The sequence below is a fragment of the Lynx canadensis genome, chromosome A3, assembly GCF_007474595.2.
Source record: "Lynx canadensis isolate LIC74 chromosome A3, mLynCan4.pri.v2, whole genome shotgun sequence".
NCBI lineage: Eukaryota > Metazoa > Chordata > Mammalia > Carnivora > Felidae > Lynx > Lynx canadensis.
This window is the reverse complement of record NC_044305.1, coordinates 44,813,777-44,837,851: the sequence shown is the minus strand read 5'-3', so window position 1 is coordinate 44,837,851 and position 24,075 is coordinate 44,813,777. Positions and strand designations below refer to the sequence as shown.

At 42.2% G+C, this 24,075-nt stretch overlaps 1 protein-coding gene across 1 annotated transcript in view; it reads right to left on the bottom strand.

The window, feature by feature from the left end:
* The window catches only part of CFAP61 (cilia and flagella associated protein 61), a 273,562-nt gene that overhangs the window by 134,754 nt on the left and 114,733 nt on the right, over positions 1–24,075 (bottom strand). Inside the window, exons 14-16 of the mRNA XM_032592605.1 lie at positions 22,999–23,076; positions 16,837–17,043; positions 13,947–14,081 (exon numbers count right to left, since the gene is read on the bottom strand). Of these exons, the coding sequence (XP_032448496.1) occupies positions 13,947–14,081; positions 16,837–17,043; positions 22,999–23,076 (420 nt within the window). The remainder of the gene's footprint in view (positions 1–13,946; positions 14,082–16,836; positions 17,044–22,998; positions 23,077–24,075) is intronic.

Below are 24,075 nucleotides of genomic sequence, written 5' to 3'. Positions count from 1 at the left end.
CTTATCCTCCATCATCTCTCGGGCTTTCTTCTTGCCACCACCTGGCATCGTGTCTCTGTCCATCGTGTGTTTCTCTCACTAGGACACAGGCACTAGGATGGCAGGAATTGCCCACTTTACTGCTGCAGACTTGGTGCCAAGAGCAGGGCCCGCCATGTGGTCAGCACACAATAAATCCTGATACGACATTCAAAGGCTATAAATGAAGTCTCCAGCTCTGAGCTTCCTAACCAGAGATGCAGAACAGGCCCCAGGCCCATGTTTAGGCAGAAGAGTCTGCCCACACAGGCAGGGGGTGACTGTATGAGTGTAGGTCCAAACCACGGTGTGTATCAGAGTCTAAACAAAGAACACAACACCTGGACAAGTGATGTGCCAGGGTAGAGAGGCAGGTTTAGGGAAGGACAAACCCACTTGGCTCTTGGGAAGAACCTGGATAGGGGAGGCAGGGGTGAGGAACAGGACTCCAAAAGCAGGCAAGCAGGCAGTGGTCATCCACTGTGCTCGGGGAGTTGATTATGTGTAGTACACATGCCTGGAATTCAAGCACTTCTCCAGGACAATGTTCGGATGGTGATTATGTGTACTCTTTGTATGTGCGTGCATGTGTGTATTTGTGTGTATGTGATGGGGTGGGGGGAGGGATAGGGAGAGACAAAGAGAGATAAAGTGAGAGAGACAGAGGATGGTTCATAAAAAGCATCTGAGAAGATGAACTGGAAACCTAACTAAGTGGTTTATCAAAAAAAAGAGCTCCTAGACCGAAGGTGGCTGTGGGGATTAAATGAGCTCATTCTTATAAAGAATATGGAATATAACACTTACAAATGTTAACTCTCATTAGTACTTCTCCTGACTTGGCTTGGCTTTTCTTACTTTTAGCATATTTTTGTATTTGTAAAAAAATATGAGACAAATTGAATAGTTTTATTGAATTACATAATGTTTTGTTATGTTTTATTTTGCAAAGGAGATTCTTTTGGAATTTGGGCTTGGGGGGCTGTATCCCCCATCTGCTATCCACTGGGGTGGTTTGCCAGAGGGCAGGCATGTTGGGAAAGAGAAGCCAAGCCACTGGTGTCCTGTCTCACTTCAAGCTCAAGGGAACCGGGATCTCAGCATGGCTGCCCTGAGAGGGGCCAAGGTTCTTGGGCCCAAGGCAGCATCCTCCAGAGCAAACAGCTCCTGCAGAGCAGAACACGTAGGGAGAGGGGAGAGGGGAGACAGTGGGAACTTCCCCATGAAGAGCAGAGTCAGGCACCAACATCTGACAAGACAAAATGATAAACCATGGTCATGGACAGGGTACTGGGCATGAGTTGAACTTAGCTACTCAAACGCCTTCAGAGTCTGGCATTTGCTCCTGCCTTTAGGGTCAGTCAGATCACCCAGGTGTGTATCCATCTGTGTGTCTATCTCTCAATTGGTGAGTTGTTGGAAGTCATATGGCCCAGGGGGCCACTAGCCGGGGTCCTACCAACACAGAGTGACCCCAGACCCAGTGTGCGAGGAGGGAGGCTGTCTAGTAAACTAATTAAAATGGTTGCCAATTGTATATAATTCCACGGGACATTATCAGACATCTTTGTGACCTGCTCACAGATTAAAAATTGTGATATAAAAATCCCAGTTCAATTTTTTAAATCAACAATGATCTCTGGTTTCGTTGGAGCACCATACTGAGGGTCAATGAGCAGTGGTGAAAATGGCAATGGTGTTGGCCAGCAAAGCTTCACCGTGGTGACCGGAGAGTGCTGCCTGACACTGGCTCTCTGGCAGCACGGCTCCTTTCGATTAAACACATAAACTACCATAAAAACCTTGATTATAACAACTACCATGGTGATAATTTCAATGCACTGAATTATATTAAAAAAAAAACAGAACAAACAAAAACTGGGACATGATTGAAGAGTGGGAGAAGTAGGAACTATGGTAGAGTATGTAATTTATGTTTATTACCAGGGTTTCAACTGCCTGAATGGCTCAGGCCTGCCTGCACTGTAGTTGAGTCATGTTTGACATCTCAAACAAGTAACAATAAAAAACCTTTATGGCTCCCACGTTATTTCCATACCTATTTATTCTATCTCCCCCCCCCCCCGTTTTTAAGCCATCCTTTTTGTTTTCTTCTTGCTTATTAAGTTGGTTACCATGGAGATCATGACATCAGTAATCTTGACTCAGCTTAATGGTCTTGAGGCAACATACAGGATAAAGGTTTTTATTTTCCCTTAAAGAGGTTCAACCCCAGAGAACAGCAGTGTGAGGACTGAGGGCAGAGCACTTCCAGCTGCTCCTCCAGTGGAGCTCCTCCTGTGCTGGGAGCAGGCATACCAGGCTTCCTTATCCGAGGCAGCACAGGGCACCCCAGCATGGGCAGGAAGGCAACCGTCACTTTGCTTTCCAAGGCCCACTTGATCCTTTGCCTCTGATGTACACAAATGCCATTTTCCCTTCAGAGTTGGTGAGCATGTAAATAAGGACAACTAAACTCAGATGGCTTTATAAAAATTACTAAGTTGTGGAAAATGTTTCATCCACCTGAGCTCAATGTGAGTGTAAAATCTCTCTAGGTTCCTGGTTGGTTTCCCTGTTTCCCTAGTCTTTCACATCTTCTAAGAGAGCATATCCTACCTTATAAAACTAGAATTTATTTATTTTTTAAATCATTTTATCTATTTATTTATTTCCATCACCTATTCACCCATCCCCACACCCACCTCCCCTCTGGTAACCATCAGTTTGTTCTCTATAGTTATGAGTCTGTTTCTTGGTTTGTCTCTCTCTCTCTCTCTTTCTTTTTTTTTCCTTTTTAAGCTAGAATTCATTAACAAGATACAACATCTAAAAGCTTTCATGAAAAGACGTAAAAGTTAGGGTTATAATACTTTATAATAGGTGTATCCATTGACATAAAATCACTTAATAATGAATGGAGCCTATGTTTTTATAGTTCCTCCATGGTCCAGAAGGAGTGGGCCAGCCCCACAAGTAGCCTTCATGGTCTGTACTCTGTGTGCATATTACTTTTATCATCATGGGGGAGGGATACTATTTTACATTAGCAGTTGTATTTAATTCCTGACAAATCCTTGTTGACTCAAGACCCCTCCTGACTCTTCAGGCAGCATCCAGGGACACCAGCCATTGGGCAGACATGCCGCAGGAGAGTATGTGGGTCAGTTCTCTTTTTTTTTTTTTTCATTTCAAAGCTGATGGCAGATTGAGAGAAGGTTTTTAAGTCTCAAAAAAGCCTGACTTTTGAGTATTAAAAGCATTTGCCTCAAATGACAGATTTCAGAAGAACACACGGTGATAGCAAAGTCTATTGTCCCAAAATTGGAAAGAGGAAGAGAGTTGGAGGGAAAGAGAGACAAGTATAGCACAGGCCTCTCCTTCCCTCTGGTTAAGGCCATAAAAGTAGAAGAAAAGGACAGGATCCTCACAGAGGTTCTGGAGAATATGGGAGCAGAGAGATCTGTGCCTCACAGAGAAGTCCCTGCCACCTGTTCTGAGAAGGGTAGAGATAACTGAGGCTGGTGCCAGGGCAAGAAAGAAGATAAGGCAGGTCATGAGCTTCCCAAAGCCCAAAGTGGTGCAGGAGGTGAGGAGAAAGGGAAGCAGAGGGGGTGAAGGGAAGAGAGAGAGAGGAGCGTGGATGAAAGGGATATATATTGAGAAGGAGAGTGAGAAAGAGCATGCTCCAGCCAACATGACGTCAGACTCAAAGAGTTCTCAAGGCTGTGAAGAGGAAATGTCCCCAATGCAAGTAGCAAGTGCCATTTGGGGAACCTGGATGCCAAAATAAGGGATGGTTGAGGACAAGCTGACGTTCTGAAACCCAGTGGATGCCTGTGAGGACAGGCACTACCCAAGCACCAGAAAACTGCCCCCCCCCACCTCCACGATGCCATGATGCTTCATGGGCTCCTGAGAACTGTAATGCCTTCCCCACCACCTGCCCCCCCAAAAAGGGAAAGTTCCTGAATGGGCTCCATTTAAACTTTTAATTGTAAAATTTACTTGGAGTTGATGGAGATTACTTCTTCTCCCATCAGGTGGAGTGGAGACTCCAAGCAGAGATTCAACTGAGTCAGAGGAAATAAAAACACGGGCCAATGGAAGACTGCCATTTTGCAGACCTGATTATCTGACTCAAAACATCTACATCTGGCAATAAAAAAAGAGGGCTTTTCTGCATGCTGATTATTTACTTAGATAAAGCAAACACAATGCAAAAAGAAACCATCTTTTTAAACTGGGGAATCACAGCTTTCATTTTCAAATTCTAAAACTTCATGTTTTCTGATTAAAGAAATAGTAGCTTTACCTTTGACCTAGCAAAGCAAAATAGTTTCTAGGAATTTACTGAAATTACGATGAATGTGCTCAAAAATAATAAGGATGGATATGACAGCATTGCTTATAATGATACAATTTGGATAAAAACTGCAATGACCAACATTAGGGAATGGCTACAAACAACAGTGGTGAATCTTGCGATCTGGCACCAGGATGCTGTAGTCCCAAAGCCTCAGCCTAGCAGCTGTCTGGCCTCGGGTAAGTTATGTCACACAGGACATCAGAGGCATGAAGACAATGGATGCTACGTTCCAAAGAAGCTCCTCTTGTGAAAAATGTCAGAGCAGGTGGGCAAGCACTGGTTAAATGACTTTTAAACGCCTCATTCACAATGAAGATATCAAAGGGCAAGAAGAACAGGTATAAGAGAGGATTTTTCTGGAGATTTCCTCACTGAGAAACGTTGATATGCTCTTGGTCACATGTCACTCCACCCCAAAGAAGACACATGGAGATGGTCTCTTTTTTCACTTTAAGTCTCCATTAAAGGTTTGGGGCCCTCAGAGACCCTCACATGAGTTGCCACCATTAGTGGACTCAGTGGACTGGTGTGTGATTTCTGCCCAAGAAATGTGAAGGATGCAATAGGCAGGCCAGCTGCTGCTGGGTGACGGACGGGAAGGTGGCCCACAGTGGCTGTCTGTTGACCACAGATGTGAGTCTTATTGTAGGTTCTTCCTATAGGGCCGCCTCTGGGGGAAATGAAGACCCAGGGCGCAGAGCTGGGAGAGTGCATTACCTGTGCTATGGAAAGCAGGCAGGATGCCCTCAGTGACAGGAATCTCTGAGGAAACCAAGCACCTGCCACAAAAAGAGGAGGCTGGTCAGCAGAGCAGGAGCCATCCTATGACAGTAGCAGTTGAGTCCAGACCTGCCTGCTCCCCTAGCTGCTCCTCCCTGCCCTGCCCCAGTTTCACAAGGACCGGGAATATAGTTAAATAACAAGAAAGTAACAGGTTTAAACACACACACACACACACACACACACACACACACACACACACACACACCCTTAACTATAATAAGCTAAATAGATGCTACGTAAGTCGGGGGCATGGTAAGTTAGAGAGAAAAGGTCCTCCCTGCCCTCCTTCCCCAGCTACAGGCTTCAGCAGGGGGAGGAGGAACTCCAATCTTCAGATGAAAATTGAGTTTTGATTATTACATGAAATGAAACTGGACCTTTTGTGGAATGAAGATGTTTTGTGATTTAGAGTGACTCACACAACTTTAATTACCTAAAAGTAAACAGAAAAATCACAGGGTGATTTGCCCACTTTCCACCTGGGTACTGGGGAGAAGCCGGCCACAGTGAGCATACTTACAGAGTGACGGAAGACAGAAATCAAGTGGCTTCATCGTTATTCCCACAAGTCCTGCTGGGCTTAATGCTCTGTCTGTTACATAACCATACCTCTCCTAACCTCAGTTTCCCCCACCGCAAAATGGAGAAAATGATGCCCAGCTTCTGGGAGAACGCGATGAGGCAATCCATGCAAGCGTGTAACACAGAGCCCGGCACAGAAAGTACTCACGGGTGGCTAGGGGTGGCTGCTCACAGGACATGTGCAACATTGAAAGGACACTTTAGAATACTTAGTAATGTGCAAAGACATTCATAACATAGTAAGTGAAAAAGTATGTTTCAAAACATCATGTTTAATTGCATGTATTTTTTTCCACAGAAAAGAATCCCAAAGTAAGAACACCGAAATATTAACAAAGGTAATCTATAGATAGATTATTGCAGCTTTTATGGATTTTCTCTTTCTATTGATTTTTCCTAAAATCTCTACCAGAAATATGCACTGCTGTTGTAACGAGGAACTTTTTTCAATCACGAGGAAAAGATGTAACTTCCTAGTCAGCATCTGTAGCTCTAATTGTGCCCTTTGTCATTTTATATCCCCAGCTACTTTAAAATACACAAAGCAAAGCCTCCTGTTGGTGCAGCCATGCCTTTCCTCCCTAAAGGCGGATTCTAAAGAAGCCACTTAGCTGTGAAGGCCAGTTCCCTCCCCGGGAGCTCAGGTCCACCCAGGAGCCTTGCTTGGCTGTAGCCCTTCCCAGCGCAGCACAGCAGTGCAGGCAGCTGATACATCCGGAGGCCTTTCTGGACCTCAGCGGCATTCATTACTCTGGCTCTGCGGGGAACAGGATGCATTTTTTTTTTCTTCCTATTGGGTTGTGGCAAGAACCCGATCAATATTCAGGAAAGCCTCAGGATTTTTTTTTTCCTGTTGGGAGCTGTTTTAAAAGCAGTGACACTAGTAAAGGTGGACTCAAACAAAGGACATGCTGGTAGATTAAAAACCAGGAAGTCCTGTATTTCACTCCTGTGGTTTGGATAGGCTTTTTTTTTTTTTTCCTGTTGCTGGAGCTCATCTAAATGTGCATGCAGGCCTACAGGAGGCTGATGAGCCAGAGAGGGTCAGGCAAGGAAGATAAGATCAGGGGAGATTATATTTTAGAAAAATCTGTTTTCAAAATAACCGAAGCTGCTATTAGGGGTGTTCAGTCAACCAAGCATGAAGCTCTCCAGGACTGGTGGGAAAGCTCCACTCCTGAATTGAAAGAATGGTTAGGTACACTGCCCATCCCTGGTCTTGAGTTGACCAGCACTTTACCACTTGTTAGCAGGAATGCTGGGTCTAATCTAAGAATGAGAGAGTGCAAAATGGTGCAGTCACTTGGGAAAATAGTTTACAAGTTCCTCAAAATGTTGAACATAGAGTTTACCAAATAAACCAGCAATCCTGCTCCTAGGTATGGACACCCAAGAGAAATGAAAACATAATAGCCACATAAAAACCTGTGCAGGAATGTTCATTACAACATGATGGAAACAACTCAAATGTCCACTGACTGATGAATGGATAAATAAAATACAGTACATGCATATAATAGAGTATTACTCAGCAATAAAAAGGAACCAAGTACTGATACACGCAATAAAATGGGTGAACCTTATAAACACGGTAAGTCAAAGAAGACAGTCACAAAATGCCACACTGTATAATTCTGTTTATACAAAATGTCCAGAGTAGGCAAATTCATGGAAACAGAAAGTAAATTAGCAGTTGTCTAGGGCTCAGGGAAGGGGTGGATAAGAAGTCATTACTAATGGCTGGGGAGACAAAAAAGTTCTGAAATTTGATGCTGATAGTTACCCAACTGTTTGAATATACTAAAAACCAATAAATTGCACAACTTAAATGGTATTTAATTGTATTATATGTGATTGTATTGTATTATATGCGATTCATATCTCAATAAAGCTGTTGAAGAGAGAGAGAGGGAGGATGGAAGGGAGAGAGATGTTGGCTATCCTACAATATCTATTCCAGAAAATAAGTATAAGATGTAGGATTGGTTTTTGATGATTCTGAGGTGTCAAGAAGTAACTTTACTTTTCGCAGCTTCTTAGCTTATCACACCCTGAAGGGTGTGTTATTTCTTTTGGCATTTTTGGCATTCTATCAGCCCAAATTCTAAACAATGTCCAGGCTTGTCGATTATGCCATCAGTGCATACTCTTTCCACCCCTGGCCTCCTGAGCAAACCTTCAGTTACTCAGCCTTGGAATTTACTTGAGAACTTTCTTTTTTAAAATCTTTTTTTAAAAATGTTTATTTATTTTGAGAGAGACAGAGAAAGAGAGAGAGGGAGAGAGCCTAAATAGTCTCCACATTGTCAGTGCAGACCTGATGACATGGGGCTCGGGGCTCGATCTCATGAAACGTGAGGTCACAACCTGAGTGGAAACCAAGAGTTGGATGCTTAACCAACTAAGCCACCCAGGCATCCCTACTTGAGCACATTCTAAGAACAATGTGAAGCCACATGCAGCATGGAACTGAATATTGAGAGATTTGTAACGTAACCTATGCATGAGATCCTAGTTTTTTTCCCTCCTTTCCCGGCAGCTGCCAATATAATTTCAAAAGATTTGCAACAATAACCTGGATAGAGAAGTGCAGGTAGCCTGATCAGCTGGTGTCTAAAAACTGACCTCGGCATACCACCTTGGCCCCATGAGTCTGCTCCTTCCCAGCCGAGCCCAGCCGGGGTCAGGCTGGCCCCGAATCAGACTCAAGAGTGGAGGACTTGGCCAAGAGGAAAATCCAAACTGTTCTGGTGGTAAGCCAATTATCTGTGGGTCACCTTTTGATTAAGTAGCTGGTGCCAAAGATCTGGGAGATCCCAAAAGGACTCTGGCAAGCCATCTTCCTTCTCTGCGGTTTGGTTTTCCTACAATGAGCTGTGACAGCAGTACTTTACTTTTTAGATAAGAGAGTACACACGTAATGATTGAAGGTAGGGATTTGGCATCCAAATGCCTTGATTTGAAGCTTTGCCAATGAATTAGTCTTTGGACAAGTCATTTACCCTCCTTCCCTACAAGCCTGTTTTCTTTAGATACGTTGAGGAGGGTAGTAGAATTGACTATTTACAAGTGCCAATGTAAGCATTAAATGAGATGATTCATGGGAAGCCTTTAGTAAGAGCTCTATACTGTCAATAGAAGTGGTTGCTGTTGTTATTTTGTAACCTTTTCTAAGAGGAAGGGATTATGAGAATAAATCACTGATGTCACAGAAGTCATTCTTATGTACACATGTATACTACATATATGTATACTAAACTAGATAGTGTTCAGAGAATTGGAAAGAAATGACCACAGAACTTGTACTATTTGGAGAAAAAAAAAAGAACTCATGTAAATTTTTCTAAGGATGTCAGAGAAAAGAGTTCCTAAATAAGAGCAAATACATCTTCTGTTCGTAGAACAAATGGCTGAGAAATGGCTTGAAAAAGCAAACTTGACCCATGGGCTGTAAAGTGGGTTACTTTCATCTCAAGATAATATCGCCATGGTCACATTAAGGTGATCAGTGCATATACGATGTTGAAAAACGTGGGTATACATTTTTAGAAACCTCTACCAAGGAGATGCTACTGGGCTGATTTTAAAACACACGTACACATCCCGACTAGAAGAACAACCAAGGGAAGTCTAACCATGGGCAGCGAAAGTTTCCAAGTTTGAAGGGGGGGGTGGGTTGGGGAACAATCAAGCTGGGGAAAATCTAGCAGGTGCTCAGAGAATAATGCAATTTCCTAGGGCAGCAGATGCACAAGTGAAACAGTATCCAGTAACAGTCCATCAGATGGTAATTATAGCTGGACTGGGGAAGAACAGCAGAGATGAAAAGGGACAATTCCAAGGGTAACTGAATGCCAGTGAGTGACATCTTCCTGAGAGATCACATACCAGCAAAAAGTGAGCCAGCGCTTAGCTCTGAGAATGGGGGGTTAAATAAACTGTCATTTTCCTTTGTAGAAAGACAAAGGGAAAAGGGAGGCCTCAAAGAATTCATTAGTCAAGATTTAAACAGACCATCACTAATAAACCCCCACAAAAAAGTAACAACAGGCATTGATGGCCCTGAAAGTATGATTCCTGAAATGATTCTGTCATCTGAAAGATGATGGCTTGGTTTAGTCCCAAAAATTTGGGGGGGTGGGCAGAGAGAGAGAGAGAGAGAGAGAGAGAGAGAGAGAGATGAGTTCACCCTCTAATTCTATGAATCACATAAACTAGGATGAAGAATTAGAGACACTGAAGTGGATGACAGGGAGAATCTAGGATACTGAAGCAAGGGTAGGAGCTGTTTTAGCTCAAGGAAGATTTTCCAGGATTTCATTTCACAAATAGGACTCATTTAAAATCCCACTCTTAGAAAGGAAACAATGCCTCAGAACAAACTCATTCCCTACCAAGTGATTGTGCAGAACCCATTGTGGCTACTCCTTCTGAGTCTGGCTCTCAGTACCAGGGATGAATGCAGCCCTCTCCCATCCTTGTTTAATCAGACCAAGCAATCCCATGTTAATACTGACACTAGCCTGTAAGTTCCCAGATGGGAAGGTGTCACAGTCATCTCTGAATCCCTGTGTAGGAGCAGGAAAGGAAAGAAACTGGAACCACCTGGTCAAACTGCTCCATAGTCCTTAATATGGCCATTCAATTAATTCGGCCAAATTTGAGTGTTTCCCTAATCATAGTTTTCACGTATGTGGGCCATGCTGATTCATTTAATAAAAAACTCCCATCATAATAATTCCCAGAATGTACATGCACTGACCAAGATGGCCAATTCAAGCTGAGAAATGAGTCTTCCAGGCCTATCCCACATGATCATGGTCTTGGTCAGAAAAACGTCTTCTCTCTTATCCATAATCTGTACTGGCTGACTATGGAGATATTACGATGAATTTGGGGGGGGGGGCGTACCTTTGTAATGTGGGATGAAAATCATTTATATGTTTCCCAGGTCCTTTCTTATGACCCAATATGGGGTGGGCTGTCAATTAATGAAAGCCATAGGGAAGGTATTATGGCAGAGTCACCTATCCTCCAAACCAGGCAGAAACCACCAGGGCCTTGAAGTAGGGAGGGGGCATATTTCCCTGCCATGCAGTGATGAATTTCAATCACTGCTGGCTTGTGCCAGATTCAAATTGGCAACCCACAGAGATGAAACACTTTCTATCCCATTACTCATGCCTGGAATGATCTGTTCCCTTGAAGACTCGCTTCCTAGGTGAAGGCGAGGGAATGGATGGTCACTCTGAGATGGTTTAAGTAGGGTAAAAGGTATGAATGGCAAGTGCCCAGCCAGAGAAATGTGCGGACATGGTGAGGGAGCCATATAACCTCCTTGTGCTGGTTGGGGGTGGGGAGAGGGGGTGTTAAAACTTAAAGGGAAAATAGAAGGCATTCATCTAGTAATGAGTCACTCAGTTTCACTCAGTTCAATGGCTGCAACACTATTGTTCTGCTAAGAAAACAATGCTCTTAGGGCTCTATAGAAATTCCTCCTAAAACATTTCTATTTGGCTCACCCTGTCTCAGGTCATCAGCCTAAAACATTAAATCCAACGAAAATGTTGAAAAGAAAAAAATAATTTAAGATAATATAATTCCACATTTTAATTTTCAAATGTCCAGGCCCATCCCATGTGGATTATGCTCTTGAAAATCTTTTGACCACACTTTTAAGATTTCTAAAACTTTTACTAAATCTTATTTGCTGAACTAAATCTTGACTAAGACCTTCTCAAGAAGGAGTACAGTAAGCAGCAGTAAAAGTGTTTCTTCAGAAGACAAAATTCAGAGGTATAATAAACAATGCAGCCCAGTGAAGCAGGTACCAAGCATCAGTTCCACCTGCCTGGTAAGTGGCTGCCTTCCTGGACCAGAGATGTGAACAATCCATCCCCTGCTGTGCCTTGAAATGAGCCACGGCTCTGTGTTGTGGGGGTGGGTACATAGCACACCAAGATCACTATAGAAAAGGTCACTACATGTAAGCAACAATTGCAACTCATACTAACCTGGGAAGTCATGATAAGATTATTTTTAATGAAACAAAATGTTTTTTTCTGGCCTTCTCCCTACTTGAAGTTCCAGGCTCTGGAGATTCCTGGGGGTGAGGGTAGAGAGAAGCTCCTGGTACTCAGAAAAACACTGCTCTTGATAACCAGGTGACAGCTCCGCATTCCTCCCCTCCTGGTCCAGCCACAGAACTCATGCTACCAGAGGGCTGGATGAAGGTGCCAGAGTCCTATGAGGGCTTCTCCTGGCCTCGTCGTATGGTCTCTCCATACTGGAAGGAGTGTCAGCAGTCACTGTAAAAGGGCGGCATCTCTCATCCTTACCCTGATCCGACACAGAAATTTCATCCTTATACTTGGTACCTGCAGCTCCTTCTCCTGGGATCAGCACAACTCTATGGAAGCTGTGTTTCACTGAGCTATAGAAGAAGCCACCCTCTCTGACCCTAAGGCACTGTCTTTGTGCCAAATCTGTAGGTCTTTGCTGTCATTCCAAAGGAGTCCAATCCCAGGATCTGTACCACAAAACAGACCATCTGGTGGCCATCCCAATGATCCTCCAGATCGGCTCTGGCACTCTTATCTTTAGAGTGGACAGACCGTGCCCTGCAATGCGTTGGGCCCTGCTACCTAAAAACTCACGCTGGCCCTGGATGAAATATATATATTGGGAATTGCTTCAAAATGATAAGGAGGAAGGGGAAGTGATGGGGGCGGGGGGTAGAGATCCAAAATTGGCCAAGAATTGGAAATTTCTGAAGTTCAGTGCCAACTATCTGGGAGTTCAGTGCTACTCAACGTGTGGTCTGAGATAGGTGCCCATGTAGTAAGTGCAGAGACTGAGCGAGGCATTCAGCAGTTTTACAGCAATTGGACAGAGTAATCCTGTGTCTGTTAAATCTAATAATAAAATAATTGGACTTGAATCTTATCTGTCTTTGTTTTAAATTCATTTTTAAGAAATTCACCTTTTATAAAACTATCAGCCTATGATGGGTTAAAAAAAAAAAAAAAGGAGATAAGGTCTGTCAGCCCCACAGAACGAGAAGCCCTGCTTCATCTGGTCCTCTCCACTTTTGTATATGCTCGATATTTCCCATCATAGAGAGTTGGGAGGGGAAAGAATTGCTACTGATTTTCAGTCTCTACTCAAATGTAAATTTAGAATTTCTTGTTTATTTTATAAATATAGAGATGAATGTAGAACTAAAGCAACCTTGGGTACAGTCAGCAGGTGCCACGAAGCTGGGTCTTGATGGAACCCCGCCCCCGCCCCACCCAGCAAAGTGGGAGCCGGGGGCAGCAGAATGATGTGCTTCCTACAGCACCTGGGTTGCCCAAGCTGTTGATTTGAGCACCGTATCTAGCAACTCCTTGGCTAACCTTTTGGAGAATTTAAACCTTCCACTTTCCTCTCTCACAATGTACAAACATCAGCACACTAAGGGAATTTTTTTTCAACTTATTTAAATGGAAGTGTACACAAATACTACGAGCCTACATATGGAAGTAAACTTGACAAAATCATGCTTTTCCAGTTAGAACATGGCCGTGTGTACACACACATGTACATTTCCATTTTTAAAGTGAAATCTAGGTTCTATTTTTGTTTCTTCTCCTGTTTTGGTAGAAAAAGCATCCCAGGGTTGTTCATTTTAAGGTTAAGCCTGTGCCACCCCCAGGGCAGCTAATATGGTCCTGTTAATCATCCTGACTCCCCACAGAGGAGTTTAACAAACCCAGCTTAGGACCCAAACATCTCAAACTCAGCCAGCTCTACTTTCTCTGTCCGCTTTGTCTGACTTGTGAATGCCCACTTTTGCCTAAACAAAACATCAATGGAAAGGGGAAATCTGCTTTTGAGGAAGGAGAAAGGAAACAGAAATATGCTGGGAGTTTGACCCTAGGCCGCCTGTGCTGAGACACAGCACACAAGGTGTCCCTGTGGGGTCTGTCATCCAGGGATCAGGCCACCCCTGTGTCAGGTTTCTGTGCAATAACCACCTGAGGGAAAGGGCTGCAGGGGAGCCTCCGCAGGGCGCCCCTGTAAGGGCATGAGCGCCAGGCTCCCTGTAATTAAGAAGCAGCCTGCTCCCGAGAAGACAGCGCAGCCACCCCATCTGCCACGCCCGCGAGAGTTGGCACAGAGCCTCCATGCCTGCTGCCGCCCGGCTACCCACCGCGTCCTTGGAGACCGCCTTTGATGGAGCGTTGATGCCAAGCTTTTCCAGAGGATAGACAATCTGTCGTCGCGGCCGCACGGGAACCAAGTAATGAAGGGCGGATGTCAGGGAGTGGGCATAGGAGCTCTGGAACTGAAAGACAGCGATCTCTGTTTTAGGGGAGAGAATGTCAGAGCCGCGCAGCACAGACGCCTGCGTGCATGCGGCTTTACAAACACAAAAGTCTGAACTCGGCCAAACGGGGGAGGGGGAAAAGTCGGCAAATAAACAAACATACTCTTCGAGCAGAGGAATGAATTGTAGATAATGCCTGACACTAATGAAGATAATTACGAGAGTAATTACATTACTATCTCTGTGGGAATGACAGATAAACAAGTGGTTTGGTTTATGGGATTTTTCAGTACAAGTATTTTCCCCAGGAGGATATTCTTCTCCATAGTGATCATGAATCAGCTTGATTTGACCCCATTAAGCTGTGTTATCTGCGTCCTGTTAACCTTTGCGTGTTTGGCACAAGCTGCTTTAAGAAGGCACATAGATAAAAATGTCATCTGAGAGGAGGCTGAGTGCAGATGTGGAAATCTTCCTGTCTGTGAAAGTCACAGCCACTTCAACTGGACTTTTGCTGATAAAACAAGCGTTTTAAAACAAAAAGATGAGATCAGAAAGTGGGGTGCGGGTGCAGAAATTGGATCCTATTATTTTGACTTATATTAATGCTAAATTATGAGCTGGATTTATGCTTACTGAAATAGACTATGATAAACCATGTTTTAGGAGAATGCGTCAAAATATACATTTTACCCCACTTTTAAAACTTGGCAGAGAAAACTGAACACGGTGATTTTTATTTCTTTCACATTTATGAACCCCCTCAGGGGTTCTGGTGAAACTAACTCAGGGTATTTCAACCATTTAAACCTCAAGAGTTAAACTGTGAATCCAAAATTTTAGTATGTTTATTGAATTTAAAATGGAAAGCAAAACAAATAAAACTGAACTAAAATTAGGTGTAGTTTAATAAATAAGATGGTTTACATATGACTTATTGCTGTTCGAAAAACAGCCCCCAGGCATTTCTAAGAGCTTCTAAAAGGGATTTCTAAAATCCTTCACCATTGAACTTCACACCCTGATTGTATACACTGAAAAATAGAGCCCAGGAGTTCCTAGCCAGAATTCTGCTTTTATGCCTGGAGGATCTCTTAATACATGTCCTCACAGGAGGGCATGGAGAAAATCATGTTGATAAAGCAAGCCTAACATTCACTTTTATTATAGTCAACTGGGAATTTATAGCAGAATTTGGAAACTCTTTCCTAATTTATCTGCTGCTTCTTACACGTGTTTAAAGAAAGGTATGTGTGTAAATCACCTGCAAGTGCAGACTGTGAGGAAATCTGTCTCCAAATGTGTTTCTATATCCTATGTGAGATAGTGTATAACACATTCCAAATTCTATATGATTGAGATAAATATGTGAATGTTTGATGAAATGTCAAAGATATTTTTTTATTATGATGCAAAAGGACTTTCATACCAACTGGGCGCATGCAGGTAACATCATGAATAAAAAGTAAGAATTTAGTATCACATCCTGAAGGTCACCACACTGGCCACTGGCCAAATGAATAGTAAAAAGAAATGGGGGGTTGGGGGGAGGATCAGGATCTTCCAGAATTGTTACCTTTCTATCTCCTGAGGTTCAAATCTAGGGCGTTCACATGGCTACGACACCACACTTTGATAGGAAAAATGATCATCACTAGAGCATATTGTGCATCTCACTGAAAATCCCTTCCATGTTTTTTCTTCTTCCCCATTCCCTCTTTTCTTCCCCCAAAGGCTTTTGTTAAATAAGATGCATTGGCAAAATTATTGTTAAGGGAACTTTACTGATATGCTTCAGACTGGTTTGAAGTTTAATAAATAAGCTTACTTTAAAAATCTGCTTGGCTCATTTGTGGTAACAAAGAAAAAATGTGACCACATCAAGGATTCTGGGAAGAGCATGAGAAAGTTTTTGGTCATGAATGGGATATGATGGGACAACTAGATGGTCTAGTGATTGAACCTAATAGCTTCTCAAATCTGTATCAGGCTGAGGACCAGCTGTCAGTGACAAGCATGTGTACATGTGTGTGACTTTTCTAGGCACTGGGATGCAGCTTTGAACAAGATGGACACCTCTGCTTTCATGGCAAAAGGCATAATTTAACTAGTGGAAAGTGCTCTGAAGACTGAGTGGGATAAGTAGAGGCAAGATGGAAACAGGAAGAAGAGCTTGCTATCTGTGCACTAGACCTTATACACTAGACAGTGCTTACTACAAAGTATGAGTCTTCATAAGTGTAACATGCTAGGGAGACTTATAGAGGTATTTACTACATAAAGGCTATGTCAGCACCACACATCTCCACTTTTTATCCATCACTCTTATGGCGGTGGTTATAGTGCCTATTTGGAATGCCATGATAGCACAGCAATCTTATAGGACTGAACTGATTTGTTCTGTGAGTTCAAACCAAAATGCTCTTTGTTTAAAGAGCATGATAGGATCATTATGGCATTTCACTAATGCACCATAAGAAATCATTTGACTTTCATGTCCCTTAGAGCATTTTTGCAGACTTTCCAGTCTCTGCTTTGTCAATATGGAAAAGCCAACAAATTGTTCTACTAATTATGATTGTGAGTGTTTCAGACATTCAGTCTTCTGGACTTTCTCTATAGTGTAATAAAAGGGCCAAACTCAATATGGCCATTTGAAATTCATAGCCCTGTTATAATTCAAATCCATTGATCAAGGAAGGAATAAAATATGGCACACAACACGAATGACGTCGTGAATATGCTGGAAAAGTGCATTATGATATTCTTTTACCTTGTCTTCCCTGGATTGTGGGTAAACAGGATAGTAGAGACAGGACTTATAGCTTAAACGGAGGATCTCCTTCAGAAAAAACTTGGTGTAGTGCCGAAAAATAGGGTTCAGGGCAAAGTGATACAAGTGCCCATGTTCTTCCCGTTGGTGGTGACTGAAGTAGATGAAATCTTCAATGTTGTAATGGGATCGTATGTACTCTATATCCTAAAAAAGAGGTGGGGAAAGGGCATTAAAGGATGTTTTAAATAAGTGGCATGCATTTTATGATAAGAAAAATTTTTAATTACTTTAGGTATAGTAGTAAGAAATGTGCTTATCTCTCCAGTGATTTACTACCTCATTTTGATTGTTCAAATTTTTAAAATTGAAAATTAGGTCTTCTGAAAGTTCTGATGGCTTGTCTCTGAAGGATGGCTACACAGCTTTGGAATTTGCTCCTTAGAGCCGTGGCGGCTAAAAACCCAGAGAGCCTTGAGTCTCTGCTAGGGACCAGGGGAAAGGACAACACCTTTTTCCCAGTGTTGGACAAGCACAGGACAAGCTTGTCAGTGCGACTGACTGAGCCTGTACAAAATTCGGCAGTGGGACAAACAACAGCCACCAATGTTCTCTGGGCTCATTACTATTCTCTCTTCACTATCAATGTGGAAACATGTCATCTCACTGGTCACATCCTTCGACTGGCACGTGTGGTTAGACTGATCTACAGGAAAACTGCAAGGCTAGGCCTCATCCATAGGCATTCCCTAAACATCTTATGCTTCTGAGGTATTTTATTTTTACATCGTGGAAGGTAATTTTAAAGACTAGTGAGTGTTTACTTATAAAAGAAAATATCGGGCACTCTGCTCCTGCTTCTATGGGTCCAGTTCTGACCACCACTCTTTGGCCCCCACACTGTGGGTGGGGAAGCAGGGGCTCAACCATGCTAACTGTGTACTGATTCAGCCTGTCTTGCTTCACTTCCCAGTAGTGGACACTGTGGGGTGGGGTGCTGTTCTGAGTGAGTGTGACTTTCTTTCATGACAAGAGTAGTAAACACACCTGATATGCATGAAACATCAAACTATATGTAGATTGGAAAGCACCTACTTATATTTCTTCTTATTTTCCACAGTAGAACTGTCCTAAAAGCATACTTTCAAAAAGAAGGATTGGAGAATGCAAGGAACTTGAGTTGCTCTGTGATTGGCAAAGCTGGCACTAGAAAATTCAGGAAAACTGAAGTCTGTATCCAAGCCTATCAAGGTCCTTTGTCTTTAAAGCTTCTGCTATAAAGCACAGAAGAAAAGGGGCTCAGGATAACCAGGGAAGTGGTGGTATCTGAGGGCAATTCTGGTAATGCCTGACCTTTCCATCTGGGCTGACCCTACAACTGCCTTAGCACCTAAGACCTTTCTTTAATTACCAAGGAGGCATCTCTCATTATAAAATAAAATGAGTAATAAGCGTAGGGCTGAGAAATCATTGAAAAACAAGAAGCAAAGGGCCAACAGATGTTATTGGCTCAAAAAGGCAGATGGGCCATGTGCACCTAATTTTCTTCCCATCCCAAACCACTTAAAATAACAACAAAAAAAATTTTTTTAAATAATGAGGTGGTGGCATGATGGGGGACGCAGAAGTAAGATAGTCTTCTTCACCTTGGAAGAAAACATGTCAAAGTTTTCTAACACTAGCTTACACCCTCTTACCTTGGGCCCCTCAAAGGCCTACTGTCTGCCGGGATCATCTACATTCAAGGCCACAAGAGGAAGCCAGACAACTGATGCCACCTCCCAATTTGACAGAGGGCTGGGTAGCTCTCCTCATGACTGAGAGACGCAGGGGAGAAGCAAGAAGCACAACTGTCGAGGATACTGAAGCCAGCCAGCCACGCTGATGTTATAATCTTTCAGGTACGACATGGTCAGACTTCCAAGGAAAACTGACAAATGCAAAAGATCAGAAGAAAGAAACATACAACTTCCTCTAGGGGGACACAGAGGTCAGTCAGGGAACGGAAGAGAATTTTTTTTAGAAAAAAATTCTATTGTATCCTCAGAGATAACAAGAAGGACCTTGCATATAACATAACAAACAAGCTGCTACAAAAAAGACTTGGAAGTTAAACATAACGAACCCTCAAATGACAATTCCAATAGAAGGCCTGCATAACAGAATGGACAAGGCTGAAGACTGAATTACAAATCCAGAAGACAAAATCAAGAGAATCTCTTAGAATGAAGAGTAAGAAGTACAAGAGAAGGGATGCCTGGGTGGCTCAGCTGGTTAAGCATCCGACTCTTGGTTTCAGCTCAGGTCATGCTCTCATGGTTCATGAGTTCCAGCCCCGTATCAGGCTCTGTGCTGATGGTGTGGAGCCTGCTTGGGATTCTCTCTCTCTACCTCTCTCTCTCTGTTCCTCCACTCACCCTTGTGCTCTCGCTCTCTCTTTCTCAAAATAAGTAAATAAACTAAAAAAAAAAAAAAAAGGGGGCGCCTGGGTGGCGCAGTCGGTTAAGCGTCCGACTTCAGCCAGGTCACGATCTCACGGTCCGTGAGTTCGAGCCCCGCGTCAGGCTCTGGGCTGATGGCTCGGAGCCTGGAGCCTGTTTCCAATTCTGTGTCTCCCTCTCTCTCTGCCCCTGCCCCGTTCATGCTCTGTCTCTCTCTGTCCCAAAAATAAAATAAAATAAAAAAAAAACAAACAAAAAAAACGTTGAAAAAAAAAAAAGGAAGTTAAAAAAAAAGAAGTACAAGAGATAAAGAAATGAGAAGAAAGTTAAGAGACAGTGAAGGTGCAATTCCAAAGGTCCAATATCCTTGAATTAGAAGGAATTCAAGAAGAGGAGAATAAATTAAAAGGGAAAAAATAATGAAATCATAGAGGAAAGATATTCCTATGACTCAGAAAAGGCATAAGTTGCTTTTTGGTAAAATTTCAGAGTTTCAGGGATAGAAAGGAAACAAACTAATTCTCAAGACAGAAAGCAAACAAATATACATTTATTTATATAACATTACATTTTATCAGTGACATTGGACACTAGAAAACCATGACAGTAAAAATGCCAACAATCTGTTGAGAGGTAATTGGCATAAAAATTCCATATACAGCCTGATGAGTATTAAAGGGTGAGAACAAAATAAAAACTTCTTGTATATGCATGCTCTCAGAGACCCTACCACCTATCACCCTTTCTAAAAAAATCACTCAAGGGGCGCCTGGGTGGCTCAGTGGGTTAAGCATCCAACTTCAGCTCAGCTCATGATCGCATGGTTTGTGAGTTTGGGCCCTGTGTTCGGCTCTAGGCTGACAGCTTGGAGCTTGGACCCTGCTTCAGATTCTCTCTCTCCTCCTCTGTCTGCCCCTCCCCCACCCACACTCTGTCTCTGTCTCTGTCTCTCAAAAATAAACATTAACAAAATTTTTTAAAAATCATTCAAAGATACATTGAATCAAAAATAGAAATAAACCAAAGAACAAGTATAGTGTAAGATACATTAATGGTTAACGGAATAAAGCCGTATGGTCATCTCAATAAATGCCAAAACATATTTGATGATAAAATTCAACACTCATTCATAATAAAAACTTTTAGTAAACTAGAAATAGAAGAGAATTTCCTTATAGTTTGATAAAGGATGCCTCCCAGAAACCTGCAGCAAATATTATACTAAATGGAGGAAAATACAGAATCATTCCCATTAAAACTAAGAACACCACAAAAGTATCCATTATAAACATTACTATTCAATGTTATTCTAAACATATAACAAAACTGGAAAAAGAAATAAGACATAAATATTTTAAAAATAAGGCTATTTTCCAAAGATGGCCACAAGATTAACTTGCATCCTGCATGCTCTTTGGCAGACTGACCTTGCCACACTCTCAGCATCAAGAGGTGGAGTCACTTTCTCCATCCCTAGGATCTGAGCATGCCCTATAACTGCTTTGGTCAAGACAATGTGGAAGAAGTGACACTGTGCCAGAAAAGAGATTCAACTGAAAACTCTCAGAGCTAAAGAGACTTCAAAAAGGTGGCTGGATATAAGATCACAAGACAAAAAGTACTATTGTTCCCACATACCAAAATGAACACTTAGAACAATGAAAAAAAAAAGTATCTCTTTATAATACCCAGAAAAATATAATTTTTTTTACATTTATTTATTTTTGAGAGACAGAGAGAGACAGAGCACAAGTGGGGGAGGGGCAGAGAGAGAAGGAGACAGAATCTGAAGTAGGCTCCAGGCTCTGAGTTGTCAGCACAGAGCCTGACCCGGGGCTCGAACTCACAAACTGTGAGCCTAAGTCCAAGGCTTAACCGACTGAGCCACCCAGGCACTCCAATACCCAGAAAAATATAAAACAAGTAGAAACAAATCATAAATGTTCAGGACTGTATCAGTCAGGGTCTCATCAGGAAACAGATGGTATGTTCAAATTAGGATAACTGGAGGTGGGTTAAAACAAAAAGACTACTTACAAGGAGGGGGCAGGGTGTAGGGAAACCAGTAGGGGACAGTGTAGCAGCAACTGCAAGCTAACACCACCTTAGGTGGGTGGCATGGGAGGTGCTAGTTACTGGAATCCAACATGAGAGGGTGCTGGAGAAAAGGCCACCTTGAAAAGCTCAAAAAACTCAGTGGAGAGACCAGTCAGCTGAGGGCATCCCAATCTCACTCTCCTCCCTTCCTCTCATCAGGGTTCCCCTTTGGCCAAATCCAATTAGAGTCAGAGAGTAAACAGAACAGAGCAGAGAGTAAACCTACAGGGGCAAAGTATCTGGCACAAGAAAGCTGTACGTGAAAAGCCACAAAACTTTACTGAAGAACCCGAAATAATTCAACATCACCACCACCAATACAGAAAGCCATGTTCCTAGAAAGTCTCAATATTTCATTATTTATTAAATTTTTCTTAATGTTTATTTTTTGAGAGAGAGACAAAGACAGAGGCAGAGAGAACAAGCAGGGAAGGGGCAGAGAGAGCCAAAGACACAGAATCAGAAGCAGTCTGCAGTCTCTGAGCTGTCAGCATACAGCCTGACTTGGGGCTCAAACTCACGAACCACTAGATCATGACCTGAGCCAAAGTAGGACGCTTAACCAACTGAGCCACCCAGATGCCCCGAGAAAGTCTCAATATTTTAATTGTTGATTCTGCCTATATTGTTCTACAAAAACCACAAAGGTGCAAATAAGTTCATTTAGTAAGTATTACAAGGCTTATCTGGAAAAGGAAATATCTAATTAAAACCAAGAGAATTTAGAAAAAAAGACAAATGAGAGAAGACTCCCCTATCAGATACCAAAGCACATAATAATACAAGAGATATCAACAAGTAAATCCACAGAACAGAGAAGAGGGTTTAAAAATAGACACAGGCATATGGAATCATGTAAAGGTGACATTTTAAGTCAGCAGGAAAATAATGAACTACTCAGCAATAAATACTTCGGAAGAATTGGCTGTGCACTAGGAAAAAAAAAAATTACTTGTCCAATTGACCATACACACACACACACACACACACACACACACACACACACACACATACACAGTGCATGTAATTAATTATGTGCAAGCAAGAATGTAGGAAAGAATAAATGCCTAACTATTAACAGTAGTAATTCTTTGGGGAGCACTGGGACTTTTTTGTTTGTTTGTTTTTTGTTTTGTTTTGATTTTTTGGTGGTGGTGGTCCTGGTGGAAGGTTATTTGAAAATTTTTTTAATTTTTTAATTTTTTATTTTAGAGAGAGAGAGAGAGAGAGAGCATGAGTAGAGGAGAAGGGCAGAGAGACCCAGAGAGAGAATCTCAAGCAGATTCCATGCTCGGGGCAGAGCCCGATGTGGGGGTTGATCCCACAACCCTGGGATCGGGACCTGAGCTGAAATCAAGAGTCAGAACGCTCAACCAATTGAACCACCCAGGCACCCTGGTTATATGAATTTATAAAATGTGAATTTTTCATATATTCTCTGTAATATTTTAAATAGTTTAAACTGAAAAAAATGGGAAACTGAAAATCAACCAAGCAGATGATGAAATCCTTAAAAAAAGAGGCATTCATATTAAATAAACAAAAACGAAAAAGAGGTATTGTGTGCTAATTCATGATATAAAAAGGCACAATCCAAGAAATCAATGTCTATTTTGCAATTTACCATTTCATCTCTGATCACTGCAATGCCGACTATTTGTTCTGCAACTTCAGCTACAAATGCTTTCAGTGGTGTTCCATCCTGAAAAGATAAGCATATATTTTAAGGCCCTTAAAATATAACCATCCAGGTTTGTGTAAGCAGTCAGTAGTCGGCTGTAACTAACAACAATGACGGTCAGAGCCAACATCCTACCTTTGGACCGTGTACTAAGTTAAATGTCCTCCCTGTGTTCATTGAACCCTCACTCCTATGAATATTATCATTTTCTCTATTTCACTTACCAGAAAATAAGGCTTGGGGGGCTGAGTAACATGCTGAGATTTCCAGTTAGTAAGGGCTGGATCTGTGATTCAAACCACAGTCCCTTTGACCTGGAATCTGTTTTCCTTAGCTCTGCATTAGTGGTTCTCAAATATTGTGATCTCAGGACCTCTATTCCCTGAGGACCCCAAAGAGCTTGGTTTATGTGTGTAATATCTATCTATCACTATTTTCTATATTAGAAGTTAAAATTTGGAAAATTTTGATGTTGATTCATTTTTGTTGAATTTACTAATTAAAACAAAATTCAAAATTTGACAAAAATATTTAGAGAGGAGAGTAGCATTGTTTTATATTTTTTCAAATCCCTTTAATGTCTGGCTTAATGAAAGACAGCTGGATGCTCATATCTGCTTCTTCATTCAATCTGCTGCAATATGTTATTTTGGTTGAAATATACAAAAAATCTGTCTTCACAAAGATACAGAGCTAGAAAACAGGGAAGTATTTAAATAATCTTTCAGATAATTATGGATATTCTTCTCTGATGCTCAACAAGTGGTACTGTTTTAAAGATCAGTTGCAGGGCGCCTGGTTAAGCTTCCGACTTTGGCTCAGGTCATGATCTCACAGTTCGTGGGTTTGAGCCCCACGTCGGGCTCTGTGCTGACAGCTCAGAGCCTGGAACCTGCTTCCAATTCTGTGACTCCCTCTCTCTGCCCCTCCCCCTCTCGTGCTCTGTCTCTCTCAAAAATAAATATTTAAAAAAATAAAAAAATAAAAGATCAATTGCATTGTGGAAGCTGAAACCATATC